The 27,951-nt window shown below is 34.1% G+C and overlaps 1 protein-coding gene across 35 annotated transcripts in view; it reads left to right on the top strand.

The window, feature by feature from the left end:
* Positions 1-27,951, top strand: part of SCAPER (S-phase cyclin A associated protein in the ER) — a 490,115-nt gene that overhangs the window by 131,325 nt on the left and 330,839 nt on the right. For 14 of the 35 annotated variants that reach the window (XM_070504430.1, XM_014841435.3, XM_070504422.1 and 11 more), the window contains 8 exons: positions 5,810-6,072; positions 8,951-9,169; positions 14,532-14,702; positions 15,781-15,856; positions 16,052-16,169; positions 16,445-16,556; positions 19,646-19,786; positions 23,616-23,771. In XM_070504430.1, coding sequence (XP_070360531.1) covers positions 5,810-6,072; positions 8,951-9,169; positions 14,532-14,702; positions 15,781-15,856; positions 16,052-16,169; positions 16,445-16,556; positions 19,646-19,786; positions 23,616-23,771 — 1,256 coding nt within the window. Of the gene's footprint in view, positions 1-1,175; positions 1,226-5,809; positions 6,073-8,950; positions 9,188-14,531; positions 14,703-15,780; positions 15,857-16,051; positions 16,170-16,444; positions 16,557-19,645; positions 19,787-23,615; positions 23,772-27,951 lie in introns of all 35 variants that reach the window. The other 21 variants (XM_044764170.2, XM_070504419.1, XM_070504429.1 and 18 more) reach the window with 4 other exon arrangements.

The following is a 27,951-nucleotide window of genomic DNA, read 5'->3' as shown; positions in this document are numbered from 1 at the left end:
GGTGTCAAGTCTAAGAACTCATTGCCTAGCCATAGGTTCTTTCTAGCCATAGAAAGATCTTTTTCTTTTCCTAAAAGTTTTTTATAGTTTTACATCTTACATTTAAATCTGTGATCCACTTTGAGTTAATTTTTGGGTAAAGTGTGAGTTTTAGATAGAGGTTTACTTTTTTTGCCTAGGGATGTCCAGTTGCCCCACCACCATTTGTTGGAAATTCTCTCTTGAAATTTTGTCGAAAATTAGTTGGGCATGTTTGTATTGGTCTATTTCTGGATTTTGTATTCTATTTCACTGATCTGTATGTCTGTTGCTCCACTACATTGTCTGGATTACTCTTGCTCTATGGTGAGGCTTAACATTGGGTACAGTGACTGCTTCCACTTAATTCTTCTCTTTAAAAATTGTATTGAGCTATTTTAGGTCATGTATCTTTCTATATGAATTTTAGAATAAGCTTGTCTGTGTCTAAAAAGTGTTGCTGGGATGTTGATAGAAATTACATTACAAGTGTTGATCGAGAATTAGCAACTTTACTATGCTGAATTTTCCAATCTATGAACATGGTATCTCTCTCCATTTATTTAGGTCTTCTGCTGTTTCTTTCATCAGCCAGTTTTATTTTCAGGATGCACGTTCTGTGCCTCTTTTGTTAGACTTATTACTAAATATTTCATTTTCTTTAGTGCAATTGTAAATTGCTTTTAATTTCAGTTTCCACATGTTTACTGTTAGTATATAGAAACGCAATGGATTATTGCATTCATGTTGTATCCTGCAACTTTACTGAATTCATGTAATAATTCTTGGAGTATTAATGTATATCTCTTGGGATTTTCTACATAATTAATCATGTCATCTGAAAATTTTATTTCTTCCTTTCCTGTCTGTATATATATATTTTTCTGTGCCTTTTTGCACTATCTAGAACTTCCAGTAACATGTTGAAGAAGCATGATGAGAGAAGACATCCTTTCCTTTTTTCAGATCTTGGGAGAAATTATTCCGTTTTATGCCATTAAGTATGTGTTAGCTGTAGGTTTTTTGTGGTTGGTTTTTACCAAGTTGAATAAGTTCTCGTTATAGTTTAATGAGAATTTTTTTCATGAGTGGATGTTGGATTTTGTGAAAGACTTTTCTGTATCAGTTAATCTGATCGTATGATTTTTCCCTTTTAGGCTGTTGACAACGGTGGATTACATTTATTGATTTTTGAATATTGGACCAGGTTTGCATAGCTGAAATTAATTCCACTTGGCCATGGTTTATAATTCTTTTTATACATTGTTGGATTTGATATGCTGATAATTCATTGAAGGTTTTTGCATCTGTGTTTATGAGAAATATTGGTATTTAGTGTTAACACACTGTCTTTGTGTGTTTTTGTATCAGGGTAGCACTAGCCTTATAACTTGGGAAGTGTTCCCTCCCCTTTTATTTTCTGGAATGGTTTGTGTAAAATTGGTGTTCATTCTTTTAAGAATGTTAAGTAGAATTTGCCAGGGAAACCGTTTTGGCCTGGAGATTCCGTTTTTGGGGAGCTTTTAAAGTACACATTCAGTATCTTTAATAGTTATAAGACTATTTAGATAGTTTATTTCATCTTGGTTGAGTTTTGGTAGTTTGTGGTTTTTGCAGGATTGATCCATTTATTCTGTGTTGTTGAATTTATTGAGCATAGTTTCATGGTATTCCCTTCTCATACTTTTAATGGCTGCAAGGTCAGTACTACTGTGTCCCTGTTTCATGCCTGATGTGATTTGTGTCTTCTCTCTTTTTATCTTTGTTGGTTTTGCTTGGAGGTCTAACAAGTTTGATTTTTAAGAAGAACTGGGTTTTTATTTCATTGATTTTCCTGTTTTCAATTTCATTGACTTCTGCTGTTGTCTTTATTATTTCCTTCCTTTTGCTTCCTTTGGGTTTATTTTCCTCCTCTTTTTCTGGTTTCTTGAGGTGGGAACTGAGATGATTGGTTTGAGACTTTTTCTGATGTAAACATTTAGAGCTATAAATTTCCCTCATAGTACTGCTTTAACTTCATCCCATATATTTTGATATGTTGTATTTTCATTTTCATTTATTTCTGTGTATTTAAAAAATATTTTTGGAGACTTCCTCTGTGACCCATGGACTGTTTAGAAGTGTATTGTTTCATTTATAAGTGGTTGGAGATTTTCTTGTTGTCTGTTATTTGTTTCTTATTTGATTCTGTCATGATCAGAGAGCATACTTTGTATGATTTCAGTTATTTTATATTTTTAAAAGTTTATTTTATTGCCTAGGATATGGTCTGTCATGCTGAATGTTATGTAAGCATTTGAAAAAGAATATTTTATTGTTGTTGAATAGGCTGTTCTAAATATGCTATTATATCCTGTAGGTTGACTCTAATGTTCAAGTCTTCTGTATCCTTGCTGATTGTTCTGTCTAGTAGTTCTGTCAGATTTAGAAGTCCTCAGCTATAATTGTGTATTCTTCTCTTTTTCCTTTCAGCTATATCAGTTTTTTTCTCTGTGTATCGAGTCTCTTTTGTTTGGTTTGTATATACATAGGAATGTACATCTTCACTGTGGAATGGTTTTATCATTATATAATGTATCTTGTCTTTAGTGATTTTCTTTCCTCTGAAGTCTACTTTGATACTATTATAACCACTCCTGCTTTCCTTATTAATGTTTGCACAGTATATCTTTTGCTATCATTTTACTTTGAACCTACCTATGTCCTTGTATTTAAGTGAGTTTCTTGTAGATAATGTATAGTTCAATTATGTTTTTTAATATACTCTCCCAGTCTGTGTTATTTCACATATTTAGACCATTTATATTTAAGGTAATTATTGATATGTTATGATGTAAGTCTGTCATTTTATTAGTTTTCTGTTTCTCTGTCTACTGTTGCACTTTTTTTTCCTTCTTGTGGGTAATTTGAACTTTTTTATGATTTCATTTTGATTTATTTATAGTGTTTTGGAGTATATTTATTTATATGGTTTTCTTAGTTGTTGCCCTAGGTATTACATTATACATATGTCAGTTATAGTCTACCGGTTTTGGTGTTTACCACTGTGAGTGAAATGTAGAAACCTTCTAATTGGTTCCCTTCATTTTCTCTACTTTTTAAATATAATTTTCTTAAATATATTGAGCTGCACTTCAAATGGTGTTATAGTTTTTGTTTCACTGTCAAATATGTTTCAAAAACTCATGAGAAAAAGGGTAGTTTATTATATTTACCTCTATTTTTACCCGTTCCAGTATTCTTTCCTTTTTGATTTTTTACACCTTTTCTTGTTATTTCATTTCTCTTTAGGTAACTTCTGTTAGCCATTCTTTAAGGGTAGGTTTGCTAGTGACACATTATCTGAGTTTTTCCTTCATCTGAGAATGCCTTTATTTACCCTTCATTCCGTAAGGACATTTTCACTGGATATAGAATTTGCAATTGACAGTTCTTTCAGTCCTTCAAAAATGTGCTGCTTCCTCCTGGCTTCCATTGTTTCAGATGAGAAACCCACTGTCATTAGAATTGGTGTTCCTCTGTAGATAATGTATCTATACTCTTTGGCTGCTTTCAAGAATTTTTCTTTGTTTTTACTTTTCAGAGGTTTAATTATGATGTGTCTTATCATAGATTTCTTTGCATTTATTTCTTAGTTTCTTGAATCTGTAGTTGTATGTCTTTCACTAAGTTTGGGAAGTTTTCAGCCATTCTTTCTTCAAATACTTTTTCAATCCTACACTCTCTCTCTCCTTTCCCGGGACTCTGATGACACAAATGTCACCTCTTTTGTTGGTGTCCTACAGGTCCCTGAGACTCTGTTCTTGGTGCCTGTGACACCTTTCCAGCAAAACTGGATCACCAACTTACACCACCTCCTTGGCACCTACTGGTGGTGTAAGCTCAGCTTTCTGCTGGTCCCCACTGACACCAGGAATGGGCAAAGTGAAAGGAGGACTGATTCACATGTCTTGTTTCTGTAGTGTGGGGTAGAATCTTAGCTCCCTGCTGGGCCCTGCTGACATCATGGCAAGGGGAAGGGGTATCCAAGTGCCAAGTAAATCTGCTGGCTACCACTTTGTTCTGCTGCATTCATGCTGATGTGGGTGGAAGCTCAGCTTTCTACAGGGACCTGCCAACACTGGGGGAGGGGGAGAACAGAATATTGACTAGTTCTGTTTCACACTGCTTTTGATGCTGAATGGAGATGGAGGCTGTGCTCACCATTTGGCCCTGCTGGCACTAGGGGTAGGAAGGACCAGTGTCTACCATTTCTGACTTACACTGCCTCATTCAGTTTCATTGCTGCTTGGTGGGTGTGGAGATTCAGCTTCCCACTGGGCCACACTGACACTAGGCATGGGGGAAAGTGGTGTGCTTAGTAACTCCAGTTCCTACTGTCTTGTTTAGTCTCATTAATGCTAATTGGAGGTGGAGGCTCAGCTTGCCATTTGACTTTGCTGACACTACTTTGATGGGAGAATCAGACCACCATCTCCTTCTGCTATGTGGACAGTGGAAGTTCAACTCCCTGCTTACCCCTGTTGAAATCATGGGGAGTGAGGTTCCGACTAATGTTTGGCTGAACTATAGTGAATATTGCCAAAAGGATTTTCTGTTTTTTTAAGCCACCTTTTCCCTTATCTGTTGCTTGGCGAAACAGGTGTTGCTGATGCCTATTTTGTCTATACCTGTTGGTCCTTCTTGATTGGAGGTTTTCACAGTGTCCTGTCTGAAATATATAGGTAGCAATAAAGAAACATGAAGAATTCACTGCTCTGCCGCTTATGAAGTCCCAGGGTCCTTAGGCAGTCCGCCTACTTCTTTCTGTCTCTTAAAATCTTCCTATGTTTACTTTGTGTTTTTTGTCCAAGGTTTTTAGTTGTAAGGAGAAGAACCTGGAAATGAAGGTGAGGCTACTCCATCTTGTCCAGAACTGGCTTTGTATTAATTTTGAAAGACTACAGTTAGCCTATAAAATTTTAAAATTGTGGCTATATACGTCACTATATACATATATAACTCAGGTTGTGACATTTTGAAACATTTTAGTGGATGATTCTTATTTACTTTGTGCTGTTTTGTTGTGTGACTTTGGACACAGGCCCTCAGTTTCCTTGTATGTGTGGTGAAAACCTGGACTAGATTTTCTAGGATTCCTTCAGTTAACCTTCTGTAATCTTATGATCATTGAAATGGTTTTTTTTAGGTCAAGGTATGTTATTAGGACTGGGATAGAAGAAAGAACTTGGACTTTGGAGCTAGGCCTATGTTTGGATTCTGAATGATGGGGAGGCAGTTTTTATATAGTCATTAGGGTGATGGTCACCAGAACCAATTTACCTGGACTTGCATCTTGGCTTTACGTTTACTATGCATGTGACCTTGTGCAAGTTACTTAACCCGTCTTTGTCTCAGTGTCCCCCTTGGTAAAATGCGGATGATAGTACTGATCTTACAGGGTTGTTCTGAAGATTAAGAGTTAATATATGTAAAGCACTTAGACCAGTGCTAGTATAATGTGGTAATATACACTATATAAATGTTTATTATTAACTTTTGACTGTGTGGGCTTAGGTCAGTCTTAATCTAAATCTCAGTTTTGTCATTTGTAAAATAGGAGTAATTATTCCTACCCCATTGTATAGTTGTAGGGATTAGAGATTACACACACACACACACACACACATGAAACACATTGCATAGTAATTAGCGTCATGTTTGTTTATTAGTTAAATCTAATGGGAGTTAGGTTGGAAAATTTTTATCACCTAAAGAAATCTTGATTTATTTTCTCCCCTCAATTGCATAGAACGGAAAGATGCTGAAGGATGGGAGACTGTTCAGAGAGGAAGGCCTGTTCGTTCACGATCAACAGCAGTGATGCCAAAACTTTCATTAGCAACAGAAGCATTAAGATCGAAGGATGACAGTGATAAAGAAAATGTACGTCTTTTACCTGATGAAAGCATACAGAAAGGTGAATTTGTCAGAGATGGACCTTCTAATACTGTAGAATCTCGGCCCAAAGACTCATTACAGTTTTGTGACCATCCTCTTGCTGAAAGATCCCAGGTAGTACATTCTGAAAATCCTTTTACTGCTTTTTTATAAGGGATATGTTTCTGCTGGAATAAGACTATTTTTCTACTTCATTTTTAACTTTTTATTATGAAAAATTACAGATCTACAGAAAAGTTGCAAGAATAGAGCAATGAACTCTCCTTTCTCCTTTACCTAGATTCACAGATTAACATTTTGCTACGTTTTTTTCCCCTCTGTATATTTACATGTCACGCACCACACGCATATCGTATGCTAAACATTTGAGAGTAATGTGCAAACATTATAGCCATTCACCTTTAAATATTATAGGATGTATCTCTAAAGAAGGAAGAAATTCTTTTACATAACTACATTATAGTTACAAAATTCAGAGAATATGACATTCATATAATGTTATTATCTAATTTGCAGTTCATATTCAAAATTTCACAGTTTCTAAATAATTTCTTCATAGTATTTTTTCCCCCTAATCTGGGATCCAGTCTAGATCAAACATTGTGTTTGGCTTTGTTTCTTTAATGTCTTTCACCAGGGACTGTTACTCAACCCATTTTTGTCTTTTGTGGCATTAAAAATTTGAAGAATACATTGCAGATTCTTTTGTAGAATGTCCTTCAGTTCGTTCATTATTCATTTTGGCTTATTCATTTTTGACAGAAATAAAGTGATTGTCCTTAGCATCACATCTAGAGGCGTATGGTATCAGTTTGCCTAAGTTTGTTGTTAACTTTGATTACTTGGTTAAAGTGGTGTCCTCCTGCTTCATTTAAAGTATTGTTAAAAGTGGTGATGAAAGTAGGGGTCATTTTGAACTTCCTCTACTTTCACTTCTGTCATTTGAGTGTAGAGCAATATGCTAATATTTAATATAGTTCTTTAAAGTTAATATTTGAAATATTTCTTCTGTTAGTCCCTTTGAAGTTTATTTGACTTATTTGATGAAGGAATGCATTTTTTTAGATAATGGTTTACATGAAGATTATATTCAATTAGTATCATTTTATGTAAACTAATGAAATATAAGAGATGTTCTTTGATATGGTACAGGGGCTAAGTAAAAAGGTTGTAAAATTGTTGTAATACTTCTCAGTCTAGAATAATATCTGCTTTTTAAAATTCTCTCCTTTGACTTGTTAGGATGTTTATTTTTATTGGAAGTTGTACTCAACTTCCAAGTTTTCCTTCTTGATGATGATGGCTAATGGAAGCTCCTTGTGGGCAATATCTTGTGTTATATCTTAATTTCCCACAGTATGGAGCAGAGTCCTAGACACATAGAAAATAATCAGTACATATTTGTTGGATGTAACTTTAAGCAACTTTAATATAGGTAAACTCTGTGAAGAAATCACTTTTTATATCATTTAAACATCTAGAATTATTGCTAACATGTATTTTAGCTATAACATTTAACAATATAAAAATTATTCTGGTTTTGTGAAATATATAAACTTATACGATTTTGGGATTTCAGAAATAATCCATACATAGACCTTTTGAGTAATTAAACTTTGCTAAAATATTTCAGTATAAAAGTTGACTGCCGATGGTAGCCATGCTAATAATAATATTTGTTTTCTCCACTGTCATTCTAAAAATGGAATTAGAATATTTATATCTTTTCTTAGCATTACTTTATAGTTTAGCTTTGATTTTGTTTTATAAATGATATTGATTTTTTAATAAACAGGGTTGACAATATTGTAAACATCAGAAATGCTAATATAAATATTACCAAGAAGATTATAAACCATGGTGACTGATGTATAGATAATGTTGATAGCAATATAAACAATGTGATGCAATTTAAATAATGCTTATGCTAAAATCGACACTTTGGGACACTTTAAGTTCTGACCAATCGTAGAATTTTTAAAGTAGTTTATAAGACTTGGCCAAGTTTAATATTTATATAAATAATTAATCAAACTGGAGTTTATGGCCACTGCAATGTTTATCTAATGTTTATTTAAGTAGTGATGTGAGTGAGTTTCAAATTCACAATTTTAGATTTTAGTTCTTCTACTTGGAGCTCATTATGCTGAGTGTAATTGGAAAACACAGTACTGTTCTTTCTGTACTGTGTTAGAAAGTGAAAATAAAGGCTTGCTTCCATTTACTAAACTAGAAAGGTTTTTAAAAAATAGGTATGTATTTGGCCTAAGCCAATGTTATATTTGTTTTAGATCATTTTCACATTTCTGTTGATGATATGTTAAATATATGTAAAGGGGAATGGGAGGAATATCAAAATCTAAAATATATGAATTGTATAATGAGACTGTATTCTCGGATATACTGTAGTTTTTATGGTGTATTTCTCTTTTATATGTGAGAATTGCTATTATATACCATGTGGGTCTCCATGAAAGATACTTTGGGGTTCTGTTAATATTAATTAAAAAGAGAGAAAATTTCATGTTTTTGATTAAAATGCCCTCAAAGGCCGTTTATATTTTGGTGAAAACTGCCTTCATTTGGTATTAGACAATCTTCTCAAAAACCTTGTGAATACATTTACTTGTTTGAATATGAGACAAAGTATTATACTTGTGACTAGGTTTCTTTTGTGAGGCATATAAAGTACTCGTCAAGAATCAGCCTACTAAAATAAAATATAATTACAATATATGTTGCTTAATTTCTTAAAGCACTTCCAACAGTGCCCTATACATTATAGGTGTGCAAATAAAATTTGTGGCTGCTTAATCGTTTCTTTTCTTTTCTTACACTTGAAACATAAAAAAGATGAGTGAGTTGTCTGTCAGCCGCTAGTCAACTACTGCTTCACAGTTGATAGGTTAAGCAGAATCAGCTTTTCTAGAGTGGAGTGGTTGGTGAGTATTTTTTATTATCTCTGATTCATTCTGTAAATATGTTTTGTTAGTTCACAGTGAGTACGTTGGATGATGTCAAGAACTCTGGCAGTAGTTTCTTACAAGACAGTTCTGTGCGAACTTCTGAAATACCTGCTGTTTACATTGATACAGAGTGTGTTTCAATTACTCAGCAAGCTGACACACCTCCTTTGCAAACAAATGAAGACAGATTTTCAGCAGAGAAAGCAAGGATAGAAAGTGAAATGGACCCTTCAGATATTTCAAATGTGAGTGCTGCTAACTTGGTAAGAACAACTTACCCAAATTCTGAGTAAATATATTAAAGAGGAAAAAACTCTAATAATAATAAACTATATTGTGTATTATTTACACTTTACAAAGCGTTTTTTTACAAAGCATTTTATATGTTATTTCATTTTACATTTTATTCTTATGGCAGCCTTTTGATATAGTTAAGATTCTTCTTGTTTTGTAGAGAGAGAATGAAACTGTGAGAGTTAAATGACTTCTGAAAATCATTTAATTGGTGTGTGAATTGATGAAATGTTCTTTAGCCTTAAGAAACTAAACCAACAGCAGTGAAGTCTTCCATGCAACATCTAGCACTCTGATAGATGGGAAATTGTGCCTGTTGGACTTAGTTTTAAGAATTCTCTTAACAAGAGTACTTTATAATGCTACTATCATTTGCTTGCAGTTAGTCTTTAAGATGAAATGTATTTATCATCTCTATTACAGAATCTTTAAAAATGCATTGATTTGGGATTATTTATAGGTTTATGTTTTTGGATGGCTCCTTATTTCTGCTCATCTCTTCCTATTTCCCAGTTTAGTATTAAGATACTTGATCTGAGGATAATTTAGAATATATCAGTCTAGCCTTGCTTAAAAAGTAACTTTGAAAAGAAATAGGCACATATAAAAAGATGTTGAGAAAAATTATTCAAATTTTATTTTATTTTTTGCTGAGGAAAATTTGCCCTGAGCTAACATCTATTGCCAGTCTTCCTCTTTTGTTTTTGCTGAGGAGGACTAGCCCTGAGCTAACATCTGTTGCCAGTCTTCCTCTATTTTGTATGTGAGCCTCCACCACAGCATGGCAACTGACAGATGAGTGGTGTGGGTCCACACGTGGGAACCCAACCCAGGCACTGAAGCGGAGCATTCTGAACGTGCTGAACTAGGCCATTGGGGCTGGACCTCAAACTTTATCTTTTAAATGCCCACCGTATACTGTAATTTCTTTCAAAACTTAATGTCTTATTATGCTGAAAGATACTATCAGCAGATGGTATTAGGCCAAATTATACATCTTTAGAGAGAATAACATTAGATATAGATGAAACTTGATATCGGGTTTTAAGGGAAAAACAAGATCAATTTGTTTTTTAACTTGGGTCTTTTAGTAATGAATGTTTTTAAAGGTTGAACATAATTATGGTCATATAAGTAGTGGATTTAATGTAAGGGGTAGAAATTGGCCATATTTATATTTTTTGGTTTCATAGCTCGCTAGCATATTACATTATTTATTTTTCAAATTGATTCTGTGATAATCAAATTTCCAAAGAGGAAGAAGATATTCCATACTTAAATAAGCATAAGATAATTATTTAAAAATTCTTCTCTCATCATTTTTATTTTGATCATGTAAGTAAATAAGCTTAGGGTGGAATATTAAAAATCCTCGATTATTTTGAGGGTCAAATTTACATATTTGGAAGAAAGTAAGTTCAACTTTAAATATGAATATTGTTATATTCTTAGAAGTCTTAGAGGAATTTTAACTAAACCAAGATTTAAAGAAAAAAATTCTTTTAATTTGTCTTGGCAGAGGTACTTCTGGTTGTTCTAAATAAGCACCTTATTGTTTAGGTTCTAAATGGGAGGTTTATAGAGAATTGCTGCAGTGACGAGAGACCTTTTTCTTTCTCAATAGAGTATTGTCACATAGCTGGTTAAAGTAAAAAAAAAATCTGTAGTTCTCTTATTTAACAGAAATTTTAGCAAAAGATGACTGTAAGAACCTTTCTATTTAAGGTCAACTTGTGCCAAACCTTGTGAAAATGTACTTATATAAAACCTAACTACCATGGATCTATTGTTTTAAATTTGCTGAAAGTTCAAATTTTAATGAAAATTTGAAAATTAAAAAAATAATGTGCTATGGAGATATTTATTTGAATTTCACAATGTGAAAGTAGTAAAAGTTACATATGCATAGTTGAATCATCATTTCATCCATAATGTCTACTACTAGGTTGAAATCTTTTCAGGTCTTCTGAGACTAAATAAAAATGTTGTTCTCTGGGAAAGAAAAAATTGAGAGGAAATAGGCTCATGTGAGAACTTAGTTTGTGCAAAGTTAAATAGATTCAACTTTAATATTTTTTTTTATTGTTGTTAGTTGTAATGTTTGGTGCTTTAACAACAGTTTCTATAATGTTCTAGGTTTTATAGAGAAAAGGCTTATGCTGGAAAGAAATAGTCTACCCTCTGAACTCCGTCACCCCATTCTATTTCCCAGGGACAATCTTATGTGTTTTGGGGCAGCAGAGTATTGAGCGAGAGGGGAGGTGGAAGGCAGGAGGGGAAGCTTTAAAATAGATACCAGTGCCTAGGCTCCACTCAGTTCCACCAATTCAGTTATAAGCTGGGGCTCAAGTGTTCGCATTTTTTAGTATCTTTATTGAGGTATAGTAAATTTTCAGTAAACTTCACCTGTCTAACATACACACACTGATCAATTTTGACATGTTTATACCTATGAAATCATCAGTACAATCAAGATAATGAACACATTAGTTGCCCCCCCCCCACAAAATTCTCACATTCCCCTTTGTAATCCCTCCTTTCTGCCCTTCTCTGTATACCCTTCCCCGGTAATCACTATTTGCTGTCACTATATATTAATTGGCATTTTCAGAACTTTATGTAAATGGAGTAATGTAATCCTTGTTTAGCTTCTTTCACTCAGCATAATTATTTTGAGATTTATCAATGTAGTTGTGTGTATTAATAGTTCATTCTTTTTATTGTCTTTAGAAATATTGCTGTTGTATGCATGTGACACAATATGTTCATCCATTCACTTGACAGATGTTTGAGTTGTTTCCAGTTTATTATGAATAAAGGTGCCATGAACATTTATCTTTGTTTGGAATATATGTTTTCATTTCTCTTGGGAAAATACATCAGTTTTGTTGATAATATTGTTCAGGTCTCCTATATTCATGCTAGTTTTTGGTACTTGTTCTATGAGTTGTGAGAGGGGTATTGAAATCTCTGAATATAACTGTGGAACTCTTTCTTTCTTTCTTTCTTTTTTTAACAACTTTGAGATATAATTTACATAACATACCATTTACCCATTTAAAGTGTACAATTTAATGTTTTTTGATATATTCACAGAGTTTTGCAGCCATCAGCATAATTGGTTTTAGAACACTTTCCTCACTGCAGAAAGAACCGCAGTACCCATTAGCAGACACTCCCTTTCACTCCACCGTCTCAGCCCTAGACAACCACTATTCTGCTTTTTGTTTTTATAGATTTGACTGTTCTAGATATTTCGTAGAAATGGAATAGAGTCTATGATCTTTTGTGACTGGCTTCATTCACTCAGCATAGTGTTATCAAAGCTCATTCATGTTTTAACCTGAATCATTACAGTCATGTGTTGCTTAATGACGCAGATGCATTCTGTGGAATGTGTCGTTAGATGATTCTGTCGTTGTGCGAACATCATAAAGTGCACTTACACAAACCTAGATGGTATAGCCTACCACACACCTAGGCTATATGGTACTAATCTCACGGGGCTATTGTTGGATATGTGATTCGTTGTTGACTGAAGCGTTGTTATGCAGTGCATGACTGTACTTCATTCCTTTTAATAATCAAATAATATTCCGTTTTATTGATACACCACCTTTTATCTGTTCATAAGTTGATGGACATTTAGGTTGTTTCCACCTTTTGTCTGTTATGAGTAATGCTACTTTAAATATATATGCACGAGTTTCTGTGTGAAACATGTGATTTCATTTCTTCTGGGTGTATATTTAGGAGTGGAATTCTTGGGTCCTATGTTAACTTTACATTTAACCTTTTTTGAGGAAAACTGTCAGACTGTTTTCCAAAGGGGCTGTACCATTTTACATTCCCATTAGGTTTACTTTCTTTTGCAATTTTATAGGGTTTCCCTTCTTTTTTAAAAATCAAGATATAATTAATATATAATGTTCTGTTAGTTTCAGGTGTACAACATAATGATTTGATATTTGTATACATTGTGAAACGATCACCACAATAAGTCTAGTTAACATCCATCACCTTACATAGTTACAAAAATTTTTTTTTCTTGTGATGAGGACTTTTAAGATTTACTGTTTTAGCAACTTTCAAGTATGCAGCACAGTATTATTAACTGTAGTCACCATGCTGTACATTACTTCCCAACAACTTAAATTTATTTTATAACTGGAAGTTTGTACATTTTGATCCCCTTCACCTGTTTCTCCCACCTCCACTCCCCTGCAATTCTATGATATTTTGCTTGTAATTTGAAGCTCTGTTATTAAGTCCATAAACATTTCGAATTGTTTTGTCTTCTTTGTGAATTAACCCTTTCATCTTTATGAAATGACCATCTTTATCCCTCGTGATATCTTTTACTCTAAAATCTACTGTCTGATTTTAATACTTCAGCTTTTTTTTTTATTAGTGTTAGTATGATAGTTCTTTTATTGTGATATCTTTGTATTCTTATATTTAAATTTAGTTTCTTATGGTCAGCATATGGTTGGGTCTTGCTTTTTATCCAATTTGACAGTTTCTGTAAATTGAGGCATTTAGGCTATTTCCATGTAATGTGATTATTGATATGGTTCCTTTAATTTACTATCTTCCTATTTGTTTTCTCTTTGACTCATCTGTTCTTTGTCCCCTTATTCCTCTTTTTCCTCTTTTTCTCCCCTCTTCTGGATTAATTATGTTTTATAATTCCATTTTATCTCCTTTGTTAGCTTTTTAGCCATAACTCTTTGTTTTGTTATTTCGCTGTTTGCTTTGGGGTTTATAGTATACACATTTAGCTTATCATGAGGATTTATTAGTTAATCCTTCTGATGCATATTGTTTGTCTTCCTTCTAATGCATATTTTTAAGTTAGGTATATATGTTCAGAAGGTATCATCACCATTAGAGTATAAATTCTTTTTATGGTCCTATTTTAGTATAATGTTCTTCTGTTTTTAAGATGTTTGATGTATTTGGATATTTGAATTTGGGACTCAAATGAAATTCACACTTTGTCATTAATAATAATACCTGTTATTTATATAACTTCACAGTTTCTCATACACAACAATCTGGTAAAGAAGGTAAGTCATGGATTATTGTATTGTTTTATGGAATACAAAATAGGCTCTTGGTTTTCAGAAACTTCCAAGTCACAGAGCTAGCAAGTGGTTGAGCCTATACTGGACCACAGGTTTTATAATTCTAGATCAGTGCTATTTTTTATATATAAGGTTGAGTGTGTGGTTAGAACATAAAGAAAGAAATGATTACTTAACGTTCCAGTCAAGTGATGGTTCTTCTTTTTGTTTATTTTTAACTTTATAGTCCATGGCAGAAGTTCTTGCAAAGAAAGAAGAGCTAGCAGATCGTCTAGAAAAGGCCAACGAAGAAGCCATTGCTAGTGCTATTGCTGAAGAGGAACAGTTAACTAGAGAAATTGAAGCTGAAGAAAACAATGATATTAACATTGAAACTGACAACGACAGTGATTTTTCTGTGAGCTTTTAGAATCTTTAACATAATTGTTCAAAAAATTGTAGTCAGAAATAAAATTCTTAGGTCCAGAAGGACTTAGAGTTCATCTAGTCCTGTTTAAAATTGTTTTTAAAATTATCCTTAATAATAATATTTATTATTATTCTCAATGTGATTCAGACTTACACAGTAAACAGTACCAAATCTTTTTGTGTGTGTGTGTGTGTGAGAGGAAGATTGGCCCTGAGCTAACATCTGTTGCTAATCTTCCTCTTTTTGCTTGAGGAAGATTGTCACTGAGCTAACGTCTGTGCCAGTCTTCCTCTATTTTGTGTGGGATGCTGCAACATTGTGGCTTGATGAGTGAGGCTAGGTCCATGCCCGGGATCTGAACTTGTGAATCCTGGGCCACCGAAGCAGAGCACATGAACCTAATACTGCACCACCAGGCCGGCCCCCATACCAAGTCTTTTTTTAGCACTTTACCATTACTAAATGTTTTTGTATATAATGCAGTTGACAAGTTGGAAATCATTGTTATTCTCATTTTACAAATCAAGAAATTGAGTCTCAGATAAAGGAAGAACTCAGCATTACTCAGATTGTAATTGTAGCAATTGAAGGGGAATCTAAGATAGTTTACTTTTTTCTATGCTAATAAAAAGCAAATTATACACTGCCTTGCTGTCTCTCAGTGCTCAGGATGTATATGTCGATGAGAGGGATTTCTTAAAGAATAGAAGTAACCATAAATGTTTCAAATATTTTTCTATTCAATTTAATACCCAACAAATTAATCTGGAGCTCTTCTGATGTATGCTATGAACATGTCACAATTTATGTAGTAATAGTGTGGCCAATATGTTTCTTTTAAATTTACATGATTTGTTTCTGCTGTTAATGTCAAGTAGGTTTGTCTTCCTCTTAAAATGTATAGGCTGTGGTACTTTTAACTTGGTGATTGTTGTGACAACAAAAAGTATGTAGCTTTTTTCTGGTTTCGTTAAATGTATTAGCAACAGGTAGGGAAATTTCATATATAGTTCATTTCTTAAGGTTATAATTGTGTCTAAATATTTGTTTCTCAATTTAATTTTAGGCTAGCGTGGGCAGTGGTAGTGTATCTTTCTGTGGTATGTCTATGGACTGGAACGATGTCCTTGCCGATTATGAAGGTATTATGTGTGTATATGTGTATTGCATGTATAGGTAGAGGGGTATAAAGTAACTATCATATCATGTAGAGTTTCTGTGTAAAATAAATAATTTGGACTGGGAATGCTGATGCCTTTTAAAAGTCTCTTTTCAAGTGCTGGTTTTATAGAACTTTGTGGTTAAACAGTAACAGTAGTTTTCTCTTTTCTGAACAGCTCGTGAATCTTGGCGCCAAAATACATCCTGGGGGGATATTGTAGAGGAGGAACCTGCTAGACCGCCAGGTCATGGGATTCACATGCATGAGAAACTTTCCTCACCATCTCGTAAAAGGTGTGGCCTTTGAAAATTAATTAGAAATGTTTCACAGGAGGGAAACTAGCCACTCTTGACTATTAAATAGAATTGCTACATAACATGTTAAGGCACATTACTTCAGGACAGTTCCAGATCCACTGAAAAGTGACAATGTTTTCCTGAAATGTTAGGCCAAAATTAGTTTTGTATACTTTTTATATTTGCTTGAAGATCTTTGAAGACTAAAGAAAATATTTTTGTCTTTATTGTGTAAACATTCCTGTCTCCTGTTCATTTGTTTGTATTAATAGAACAATTGCAGAATCCAAGAAAAAACATGAAGAAAAACAAATGAAAGCACAGCAGCTAAGGGAAAAGTTACGGGAAGAGAAAACATTAAAGCTTCAGAAATTGTTAGAAAGGGTGAGTTTTTAATTTTTGGGAAATTATGATAGCCTTAAATTGATGGACTTAGTTTCAACTTGACTTTTTTTTCTAGTCTGAGAGAACCTAAAAGAACTATAAAAATAATTAAATTTTCTAGCAAACAAAAGCATTTCTATCTATTGAATTATAGAAGGTCATCTGTAAAAAGAATTTATCATTCCCAAATTAGCTAGTAAATTGTTGTTTTACGGAATTGGCGTGGATTATTGAATCTGCACTTTGACTTTTGCCATATTCATTGGGGTTTCCTTGGGGAGTCTTCTGCAAAGTGTAGAATGATTTGGTAGGACAATTTTGAGCCTCAGATTATCAGGTTTGAATAAGTGGGGCACTAATTTGGTTTATAGAAGAGGTTCTTGGAGTATGTAGAGCAGTGTAATTTCTGATCAGACAGCCCTGGTGGTCTAGTGGTTGAGATCTGGTGCTCTCACTGCTGCGACCTGGCTTTGCTTTCCAGTCGGGGAACCATACCACTTGTCTGTTAGTTGTCATACTGTGGCAACTGCCTGTTGCTGTGACGCTGAAAGCTATGCCACCAGTATTTCAAATACCAGCAGGGTCACCCATGGTGGATAGCTTTTAGCCGAGCTTCCAAACTAAGACAGACTAGGAAGGAGGACCTGGCCACCTACTTCCAAACAAATTGGCTATGAAAACCCTATGAATAGCAGCAGAGCATTGTCTAGTATAGTGCTGGAAGGTGAGAAGAGAGGATAGCAGGCTTTTCTCTGCCCTGCACAGGGTTGCTAGGAGTCAGAATCGACTCGATAGCACTAAGAACAACAAACTGATCATATGACATAGTGGAAAGAACGTGGGCTCTGGAGATGGCCAACTAGGTCAAATTATCTGGTTTTACCACATAATAAGATATGATCTCATGGGCAAGTTACTTAAAATATTGCATTTCAGTTTCTTTATCTATAAAATGACAATTTTAATTATCAACCTGTCGTGATGATTAAATGTGGCAAGTATGTAAAACAGTAGTATAGCGCTAGGATAGCTGTTGCTTAGTATATAGTCATTCTTACTGTTACTTACACATGGCAGACGTAAGTGAATACTGTATTAGTTATGTGTGCTATGTAACAGTTGACCTCAAAACTTAGCAGCTTTAAACGACATACTTTTATTACCTCAAAATTTCTGTGGGTAAGGAAGCCAGGAATGGCTTACCTAGTGATTTCTGTTCAGAGTCTCTCATTAGGTTGCAGTCAAGCTGTTGGCTGGAGCAGCAGTCATTTGGAGCTGAAGGATCCATTTCCAGACTCACTCATATGGTTATTGGCAGGTGTCAGGTCCTCTTTAGCAGTTGGCTGTGGGCCTCTGTTCCTTGTCATGTGGGCCTTTCCACAGCCTGAGTGTCCTCATGACATGGCTGCTGGATTCCCCACAGAAAGTAATCTGAGAGAGAGGAAGAGAGAGAGAACAAACAGGTGAGCTGCCAAAATGGAGCTACACTGTCTTTTATAACCTAATCTCGGAATTGATATACCGTCACTTTTGCTGTGTTCTGTTGATCAAAATCCTGATATAACATGGGAAGGAATTACACAACGATCTGAATACCAGGTGGCTAGGATCATTGGGAACAAATAATCCAAAGAGAAAATTGGAACAAATAATCCAAATATTTATAAAAATGAGGTTACATATGATTCTCTTCAGTACAGTAGAAAAGTTGACTGGGAAAGGAAGAAAATCTATGATTTTTCTCTTTACCTGAATCTCAAGAATTTGTCATTATTTTTACTTTAATTGTTTAGAATGAATGGATCAGATATGAAAAGCAGTCTCCATGTACTGGGGTTCTAAAAGAGTTAATATATTATTTCAATTTCAGCTATAGAGAAATCACAACCACAATTTCCCCTCTTACTGTGTTTTTTAATACAAATAAAATTATATAGTTTATTTTCTTACTGTATAATCTTCAAGTAGTCATGCAAACAAAATAATAAATTCTTGAAATTGTACATGGCATAAGAGGTTCTCTGGTTTAATTTTCCAAGCAATGTAGTTATTCCTTCAATCAATTTTAATGATAAATTCCTCCGTTTATATAATGTTATTATTTCAACACTGTTCTACAAATGTGGTCTCATATGATCGCCACAATAACTGTGAGGTACACAGAGTTGAACAGAGACTGAACCCCTTTTTACAAATGTGAAAAACCCAGCCTGGGAGAGGTTAAGTGCTGTTTCCAGTGTCACGTGACCTACAATTTGCAGAGCTGGGGCTTTAAGGGCCTGTCTTCTAGCTCCTTTTCTGACGATGTTTCTGCATCATAACTTTTTTAGATGATTAAATACATAATTAGGTAGCTAAAATTCAACTGAAATGTTAGTTTTTTCTGCTCATATTGAGACAACATCTGATTTCTTATAATTTATTCTCATTGGTGCTGGTTCTGATTTCCTGGAGCACAGAACAAGTCCTTTACTTCTCCTGTTTGATACTGTTTTAAGGAATTAAAGGGAGCTGTCATATCTGTCTTTGTTTTTCTGTAGACAAAACCCTTTCTGTTCCTTCAGGGAATGTTTCTTATGCAAATAAATGTGATATTTCAGACTTCTCACCATTTTCAAACCTCTGGGCTAAAATTACTTATTTGAGTTGAATTTGGGTTAGAGAGACATTACGATTTATAAAGATGAGAAATAAACACTTTTAATTTTAAGTTTACTCATAGTGCAGTATAATAGCAAATATTTCTGTCGGGCCATGTCTAATGCACTGTTCTAAGAGTTTTATATATATTGACTAAATCTTGAAAAGAACCTTATGAGTTAGGTACTACTATTATTCTCTTTTTATAGATAAGGAAACTGAGACATAGGCTAAAAAAGTTGCCCAGTTTACACATCTAGCAAGTGACCAAGGTAGATTGTGAACTCAAGCAGTCTGGCTTCACAGTCTGTGTTCTTAATCATTATTCATGCTCCTTTAGGTCTTTCCAGGTTCTAGACTTTATAATTCCTAAGCCTTTTATCTGTTTGCACTTCTGTTAAACGACTGTGTATGCTGAAATTAATGATGCAGTAATTCATTCTACATAGGAGAAAGATGTCCGAAAGTGGAAGGAAGAATTACTAGATCAACGACGTAGGATGATGGAAGAGAAATTACTTCATGCTGAATTTAAACGAGAGGTGCAATTACAAGCAATTGTGAAAAAAGCACAGGAGGAAGAAGCCAAGGTATAGCTTAGTTGCTTTGAACGTTAAATTAGTTACCTAAGTGCTCTTTTCAATTGTTATATAAGAAGCTAATGTTTATCTGGTGCTTATTCTGTGCCAGAATAACAGCATTTTTACAGGCTCATTTAAAACTTAATAAATACAATATCTTATCCTTAAAATAATGCTATTAGATATATATTATTTTTTTATAGCTTTATTGAGGTATAATTGTCAGACAATAAGTAGCACATATGTAAAGTATCAATTTGATGAGTTTTGACATGTATATATTCCTGAAACCGTTAGTACAATGAAGATAATAAACAATCCTGTAACCCTCAAAAGTTTCTTCATGCCTCTTTGTAATTCATTCCTTCCTCCAACTCTGTTACCATGCAGTTGCTGATCTGCTTTTTGTCACTATAGATGTTAGCATTTTCTAAAATTTCATATGAATGGACTCATACAATATGTACTCTTTCCTCTGACATCTCTCACTCAGCATAGTTATTTTGAACTTCATCCATGCTGTTGTGTATATGAGTTCCTTTTCATTGCTGAAAAGTATACCATTGTATAGAAATACCATAATTTATTTATCTAGTCACCTGTTGATGGTCATTTGGGTCTTTTTGCAGTTATGGCTATTATAGATATAGCTACTGTGAACACTCATGTACAAGTCTTTGTGCAGATGTGTGCTTTCATTTTCTTGGGTGAATACCCAAGAGTGGATTGTCAGAGTCTTATGATAGGCTCATGTTTAACTTTTAAAGAAATAGTTTTCCCAAGTGGTTGTACTATTATACATTTTTACCAGCAGTGGGTGAGAGTTCTGGTTAGCCACATTCTCACCAACACCTGGCATGGTTACACTTTGTAATTTTAGCCATTCCATTTTAGTATGTGTGGATAGTGTTTCATATGGTTTTAATTTGTATTTTTGAACATCTTTTCATGTTCTTATTTCTTATCTGCATCTCTTATTTGCTGAAATGTTTGTTCAAACATCTTGTTCATTTTTTTATTGAGTTCATAATAGTTTACATCATTGTGAATTTCAGTTGTATATTATTTCTTGTCCGTCACCATGTAAGTGCTCCCCTTTAACCTCTGTGCCCACCCCCCTTCCCCTTTTAACCACTCAACTGTTTTCTTTGTCCATGTGTTTTCTTTATATTTCAAATATGAGTGAAATCCTCTGATGTTTGTCTTTCTCAGTATGGCTTATTTCGCTTAGCATAATATCCTCCAGGTCTATCCATGTTATTGCAAGTGGGATGAATTTGCCCTTTTTTCCTGGCTGAGTAGTATTCCATAGTATATGTATACCACATCTTCTTTATCCAGTCATCAGTCACTGGGCACTTAGGTTGTTTCCATGTCTTGGCTATTGTGAATAGTGCTGCAGTGAACGAAGCAGTACACATGTAACTTTGGATTGTTGATTTCCAGTTGGTTGGGTAGATACCTGGTAGTGGGATAGCTGGGTCATATGGTATTTCTATTTTTAGTCTTTTGAGGAATCTCCGTACTGTTTTCCATAGTGGCTGCTGCTGTTTGCATTCCCACCAGCAGTGTATGAGGGTTCCTTTTTCTCCACATCCTCGCCAACGTTTGTTGTCTTATGTCTGGGTAATTATAGCCATTCTGACTAGTGTAAGGTGATATCTCATTGTAGTTTTGATTTGCATTTCCATAATAATTAATGATGTTGAGCATCTTTTCATATGTCTGTTGGCCATCTGTATATCTTCCTTGGAAAAATGTCTGTTTGTATCCTCTCCCATTTTTGGCTCAGGTTCTTTGTGGGTTTTTTTGTTGAGTTGGATGAGTTCTTTATATGCTTTGGAGATCAACTCCTTGTGTGATAAAGGATTTGCAAATATTTTCTCCGAATTGGTGGTTTGTCTTTCTGTTTTGTTCATGGTTTCCTTTGCTTTGCAGAAGCTTTTTAGTCTGATGTAGTCCCATTTGTTAACTTTTTCTTTTTGTTTCCCTTACCTGAGTACACATTGTATTTGAAAAGATCTAAGACCAATGTCAATGTAATGCCCATATTTTCTTCTAGGATTTTTATGGTTTAAGTTCTTACATTCAAATCTTTAATCCATTTAGAGTTAATTTTTGTGTATGGTGCAAGATAAATAGTCTACTTTTGTTCTTTTGCGTGTATCTGTCCATTTTTCCCAACGCCATTTATTGAAGAGACTTTCCTTTCTCCTTTGTATGTTCTTGGCTCCTTTGTCAAAGATTAACTATCCATAGATGTGTGATTTTATTTCTGGGCTTTCAATTCTGATCCATTTATCTGTTTGTCTGTTTTTGTACCAGTACCATACTGGTTTGATTACTATAGCTTTGTAGTATGTTTTGAAGTCAGGGATTGTGATGCCTCCAGCTTTGTTCTTTTTTCTCAGGGTTGCTTTGGCTATTTGGGCTCTTTTCTTGTTCCATATAAATTTTTGAATTCTTTGTGCTATTTCTGTGAAGAATGTCATTGGGAGTTTGATTGGGATTGCATTGAATCTGTAGATTGCTTTAGGTAGAATAGACATTTTCATTATGTTTATTCTTCTGACCCATGAACATGGAATAGCTTTCCATTTCTTTATGTCATCTTCAATTTCTTTCAATAATGTCTTATAGTTTTCAATGTACAGGTCTTTCACCTCTTTGGTTAAGTTTATTCCTTATTTGGTTAAGCTATTGTGATTGTAAATGGAATTGAATTCTTGATTTCTTTTTATGCTAGTTTGTTGTTAGTGTATAAGAATGCAACAGATTTTTTTAAGTTGATTTTGTACCCTGCAACTTTGCTGTAGTTGTTGATTATTTCTAATAGTTTTCTGGTGGACTCTTTGGGGTTTTCTATATATAGAATCATATCATCTGCAAATAGCAAAGTTTCACTTCTTCTTTTCCAGTTTGGATTCCTTTTATTTCTTTTTCTTGCCTAATTGCTCTAGCTAATACCTCCAGTACTGTGTTGAATAGAAGTGGCAAGAGTGGGCACCCTTGTCTTGTTCCTGTTCTAGAAGGCCTGTGGCATTTTTACCTGAGTACATCTTGGCTAGAGAGCAGATTCATGGTTCATAGTATCTTTCCTTCAGAATTTTATAAGCATTATTTCATTATCTTCTAGTATTAACTATTTCTGTAGAGAAATCTGAGGCCAGGTGACCTGCATTTACTACTTGGAAGCTTAAAAAATGTGTTTTTCTTCCTTAATGTGGTCATCTGAATCGATGTTTCATGAAATAAAGTGGGCTGTTTCAATCTTCAATTTGTTTCTTTTTTTTCAGGGAAAATTTCTTGTATTATATATTGAAATATTTTCTTCTGTCTTTCTTAACTTCTTAGATAATATTTGTCCTTATATTAGGTCACTTTGTACCTAATTGTCACTCATTCAATATATGTTGAAGAAAAACGATTTGTTGTTTAAATTTTGTCCTCTCAAACTCATTAGAATAACATGTGTATACCTGTTTAAATCTTAATGTAATTTGTATGGTTGCAAATTATAGTGATGTTAAGTAGAGCTTTATAAGATGGTCTCTATAAGAATCTTAATTTCTTTCTTGACTTAAAAATATTTTCAATGGCAGACCTTTATTTACACTAAATCAGTTCTTACTAAGGCCTGTGGATTTGTTTTTCTACACTGTATTATTGTCCATTTTAGGCAAATATTGAACGAAAAGACCCTTCACTCACTCAATTTTTGTTTTATGCCTTACCACTGGTTTATATTATAATATAACGACTAAGTTTAGTATTTTTGTGATGTGCCCTAGAATTAACTTGCTTTGAAATTGATTCACTCTCTTTGTTCTTATTAAAGGTAAATGAAATTGCCTTCATAAATACCCTTGAAGCCCAGAATAAACGCCATGATGTTTTATCGAAATTGAAGGAATATGAGCAGAGGCTTAATGAGTTACAGGAAGAGCGTCAGCGAAGACAGGAAGAAAAGCAAGCACGTGATGAAGCTGTTCAGGTAGAATTTTATTTGGCAAGCATTTGTTAAACATCTGCCATAGCCTAGGCTCAGAGCTAGGTGCTGAGGATCCAAAAAGGAGTAAGACCTAGTTTGTTTTCCCAAGGGTGCATGGTTTAGTATAGCAGTGTTTAGAAACATGAAGTCTGATTACCAAAAGACAGTGTGTACTCCTTCAGATAAGGTAACCAGTGATTTCATCAGTAGACTGCAGTTATAGAGTTAGAATTTCTAGTCTCAACCAAGTGGGGGACCAAATTGCTCTGGGCATGTTACTATCTATTCTTTTCTAATTGAGTTGGGTAAGAATATGCTCCTTTCCTCCACTAAAAGATGATTTTTTTGAACCAATATAGCCTTAAAGAACTAGGTACTCTTTATGGTTATGACAGGGAGCACTTGTCATTTATTGGGGAGTGTCATCAAATGCTTTAATTGCTTAGCTTTTAACCTCTGTAGGAAACCCTAAGTTAGCTACTGTTTTGAGGATGAGAGGAAAAATTAACATATAAACTGCACTGATGTTTATAAACTGTTTAAGATCTTCCTCATTAGACAGGCTTGCCCATAAGACTCTTTTAGGCCCTGACATTTTTGATACAGAGAACAAGGTTTGCAATATTTAAATATAAATGCAGACATACTTTATCTATTATGACTAATATTTATTCAGTGATCATTTATTGAGTCATTACTATAAGCCATATGTTGTGCTAGGCTCAAGGACATGAAAAAGATAAATCCTTGTTCACAATGGGGAGACGTATATGTAAACAAACCTTAATCCACTAGGATTAAGTGCAGCACTGAAGAGATTCTTGGAAGGACAAAGGAGAACATCTTACTCAAATTGAGAGTGGCCAGAACATGAGAAAGTCAAGAAAAGCTTTCTGAAAGAGGTGATACCTCAACTAAGTTTTTTTGTTTTTTTTCTGCTGCTGAGGAAGATGTGCCCTGATCTAACATCTGTTGCCAGTCTTCCTGTATTTTGTATGTGAGCTGCCACCACAGCATGGCCACTGACAAGTGGTGTAGGTCTGTACCTGGGAACTCAATCTGGGCCACTGAAGCAGAGCGTGCTGAACTTAACCACTAGGCCACTAGAGCTGGCCCTCAACTAAGTTTTCAAAAATGAAACAGATGCAAACGATGAGAGAAGTAGGCATTCTGCAGAGGGAGATATGAGAGAGTACTGCGTGTAGAGTTAAGGAGCAGATCATGAAGAGCTTTGTTATGTTAAATATTAGGGATGTTATTTACTGTTTCATCTTTCTTCATGTCATTGGTTGTTTTAGGAAATTAAAATGTCAAAACGTTTTTAAAGTTAATTGATTACTTTTTGCTATTTGTGGGCATTAAGCATTATGATCCCATATTCGTCTCTGATCTTTATTTGATTTGAGTTCAGTCTTTTATTTTAATCTGAGTGCCAGGCTAACGTATGTTTAAAAACACAGAATGCTTCTATTAGAGAATCTTCAGGTTTTCCTCTCCAAGGACTGGCAAGAATTTTCACTTTAATTATTTTTAAGTTAATTCTTTATTAACTAATACTCTTAAATGAGTAAATGAAATAGGATATTTGAATTTTTTGTGTGTGTGAGAGGAAGATTGGAACTGAGCTAACATCTGTGTCAGTCTTTCTCTGTTTTGTATGTGGGATACCTCCACAGCATGGCTTGATAAGGAGTGTGGAGGTCCGTCCCTGGGATGCAAACCCACAAATCCCAGGGTCGCCGAAGTGGTTTGCACAAACTTAACCACTATGCCATTGGGCCAACCCCTGAATTGTTAATTTTAGGCCTCCTTCAGCATTATTTCTGTGTCTTTCTCTACAGTGGTATCATTTTATAAAAATAATTATGTTTTGTAAATTATGTGTTACTTTTGAGCAACCATTAAGCATTAATAATTCAGAGATGAATAAGACATGGTCCTTGCCTTTATGGTAAATAATACAACACGATGTTAAGAGTGTGATAGAAGTATGTATAAGCTACAGTGGTATCCCACAGGAAGGAATAATTAGCTCTGTTGGTGGGAGTGGAATGTCAGGGAAAGTTCTCTGGAAAAGGTGACTTCTTAGCTGGGTTTTGGGCGAAAGTATATGAGTAATATTGTATACTTTTAAATAGACATCTTTGGTGTTTTCTGGATTCGTTTTGCAGATTTGAAATATAGTAGTTATCTTCCTTTTAAAAATGATGACTCTTGTTTCATAATTTGGAACATTATTTAAAGCTTAAAGGAAAGCAGTTCTTTCCTGAAAGTAGTAAGGAATTGTCTGTCCTTATACTTTAAAAACTGTTTTGACCACTCAGAATTATTTTTCTTTTTAAAAGTGTAGAAATTTCCTACAGATTTAATTTTCAGTGAAAAATTGAAAACTCCTACATAAGTTTGAGATACACTGATATTGTTAGAAAAATCCACTGGTATTATAAAACATACATGTAATTTAATTTTTTCAAAAGATGTGTAGCTATAACTAGATATGCAAGGCAGTAATGCCAAGCTTTCTGAAAATATAATAATAGTAAGATCCTAACTTAATATGGACTTCAAAGAACCTCCATCTGCTTTACTTTTACTCTTGAAACATTCTCATAAAGTATTACAGGCAATTGTGATCCTTATTTCTTGTAAGTTAAATACTAAGTTAGTGCTGCCATCGTATATTCTCAATTTGCCATTATTCTTATATAAATTATTGATTTGTTAGTTTTAAGCTCAATTTCCTTGGATATTTTGCCTTATCTTCTTGCCCTATTCATTTGAATTATAGACATAAAGAGGAGGGTTGCAAAATCCTTTCTTAGGTTGCCGCAAACACATCCCTGACTGTGAAGCAAAGTACTTAGGAGTCAATGAGGTTTCAGAAAGCTTAAGAGTTAGATATCTCTAATTCATTTGTTATGGGTTTATATTCTTTATTTGCAAATATATAGATTTATGATGCATATTATTTTATAAAGTCATGCTTCATTTATTTAACAGATATTTATTGAACTCCCACAAGATGCTTTTGTGAAATACAAGTTGCCTATCTTCAGGAAACTTAAATTTTAGAAAGGAAAATACTAGCTGTATTTACTAATTTTACTCATTAGCTGTCTAGTTACCTGTTCTCTCTTCCACTTATTAAAAAGAGAAATTAAAAGACTGGCTATGTTTTGAATTCCAGTTATTTCCATTAGTACATTGTTGGAATATGTTTTATATCCATGAAAACAGTCAACAAATTGACATCATATTTAGGCATACAACTTGGCTACATTGTGCATACACATAAAGTAATTATTTTTATATTAATGTGTTTCATTTAGAAGACCAATTTATAATTTTTTAAAGTCTGTTTCGCAAGTTTTTGGTTTCCTAAAATATGAAATTAAAAGTTCTGGTTTAATTCTTCATATTTAATGCCTAAGCCTTTTGCATTTCATTTTGAAACTTGTGTTTTCAGATATAATACAGATTTTTTTTAAACTAAAAATAAATTTGACTTTGAGAGAAAACTTTTTTGTTTATATTTTCTTCATTGGAGAAAGTTTCCTGTGCCAGATTTGTTTTTAAAGAGTTTTTGAGATCTTATATAGCTAAACAAGTTTCTACCTATTATGCTTACTTTGTAATGAGAAATAGCTATAACCAGTTCATGAGTAGTATGCCAGACACTGAAAAATCAATTTAAAATCTAATTGCAGGTCTACAAAAGTCTACAGTCTGCCAGTGCATTCTCTCTTATTTCCCAGTCCCTTCCCCCCTCCCCCAAATAAAAAGATAATATAGGGACCCTTTTGGCTTACTACTTTAAAAAGATTTTCTTCTCTTGGGGTAGGTAGGGCTTCTTGTAGATATGAAGTTACCATTGTGAGCTGAGTTAACTATTAGAAATATTCTTATCTCTCCACAGTGTTCTGTAAACAGAAGCTGCTGTATTACTTTTTTTTTCCTGCTATCATTTACTGAGCATTTACTATGTGCTAATCACTTTGCTGAGTACTTCCCTATATTAGTAGTTTAGATCTCACAACCAACTGAGGCGCTTTTAAGGTGAAATGACTTGCCGAAGGCTATGTAAGTAGTAGTTACTAGAGCCCAGATCAGTGTTTTCTGTTAATCATAAAGAGCCTTGAAGGGCCAGGGAGAGACGTGTGAGCTACCTGGGGAATGGGGATGA

Source organism: Equus asinus, chromosome 2 (genome assembly GCF_041296235.1).
Source record: "Equus asinus isolate D_3611 breed Donkey chromosome 2, EquAss-T2T_v2, whole genome shotgun sequence".
Taxonomy (NCBI): Eukaryota; Metazoa; Chordata; class Mammalia; order Perissodactyla; family Equidae; genus Equus; species Equus asinus.
This window is presented reverse-complemented; position numbering and strand designations above follow the sequence as displayed.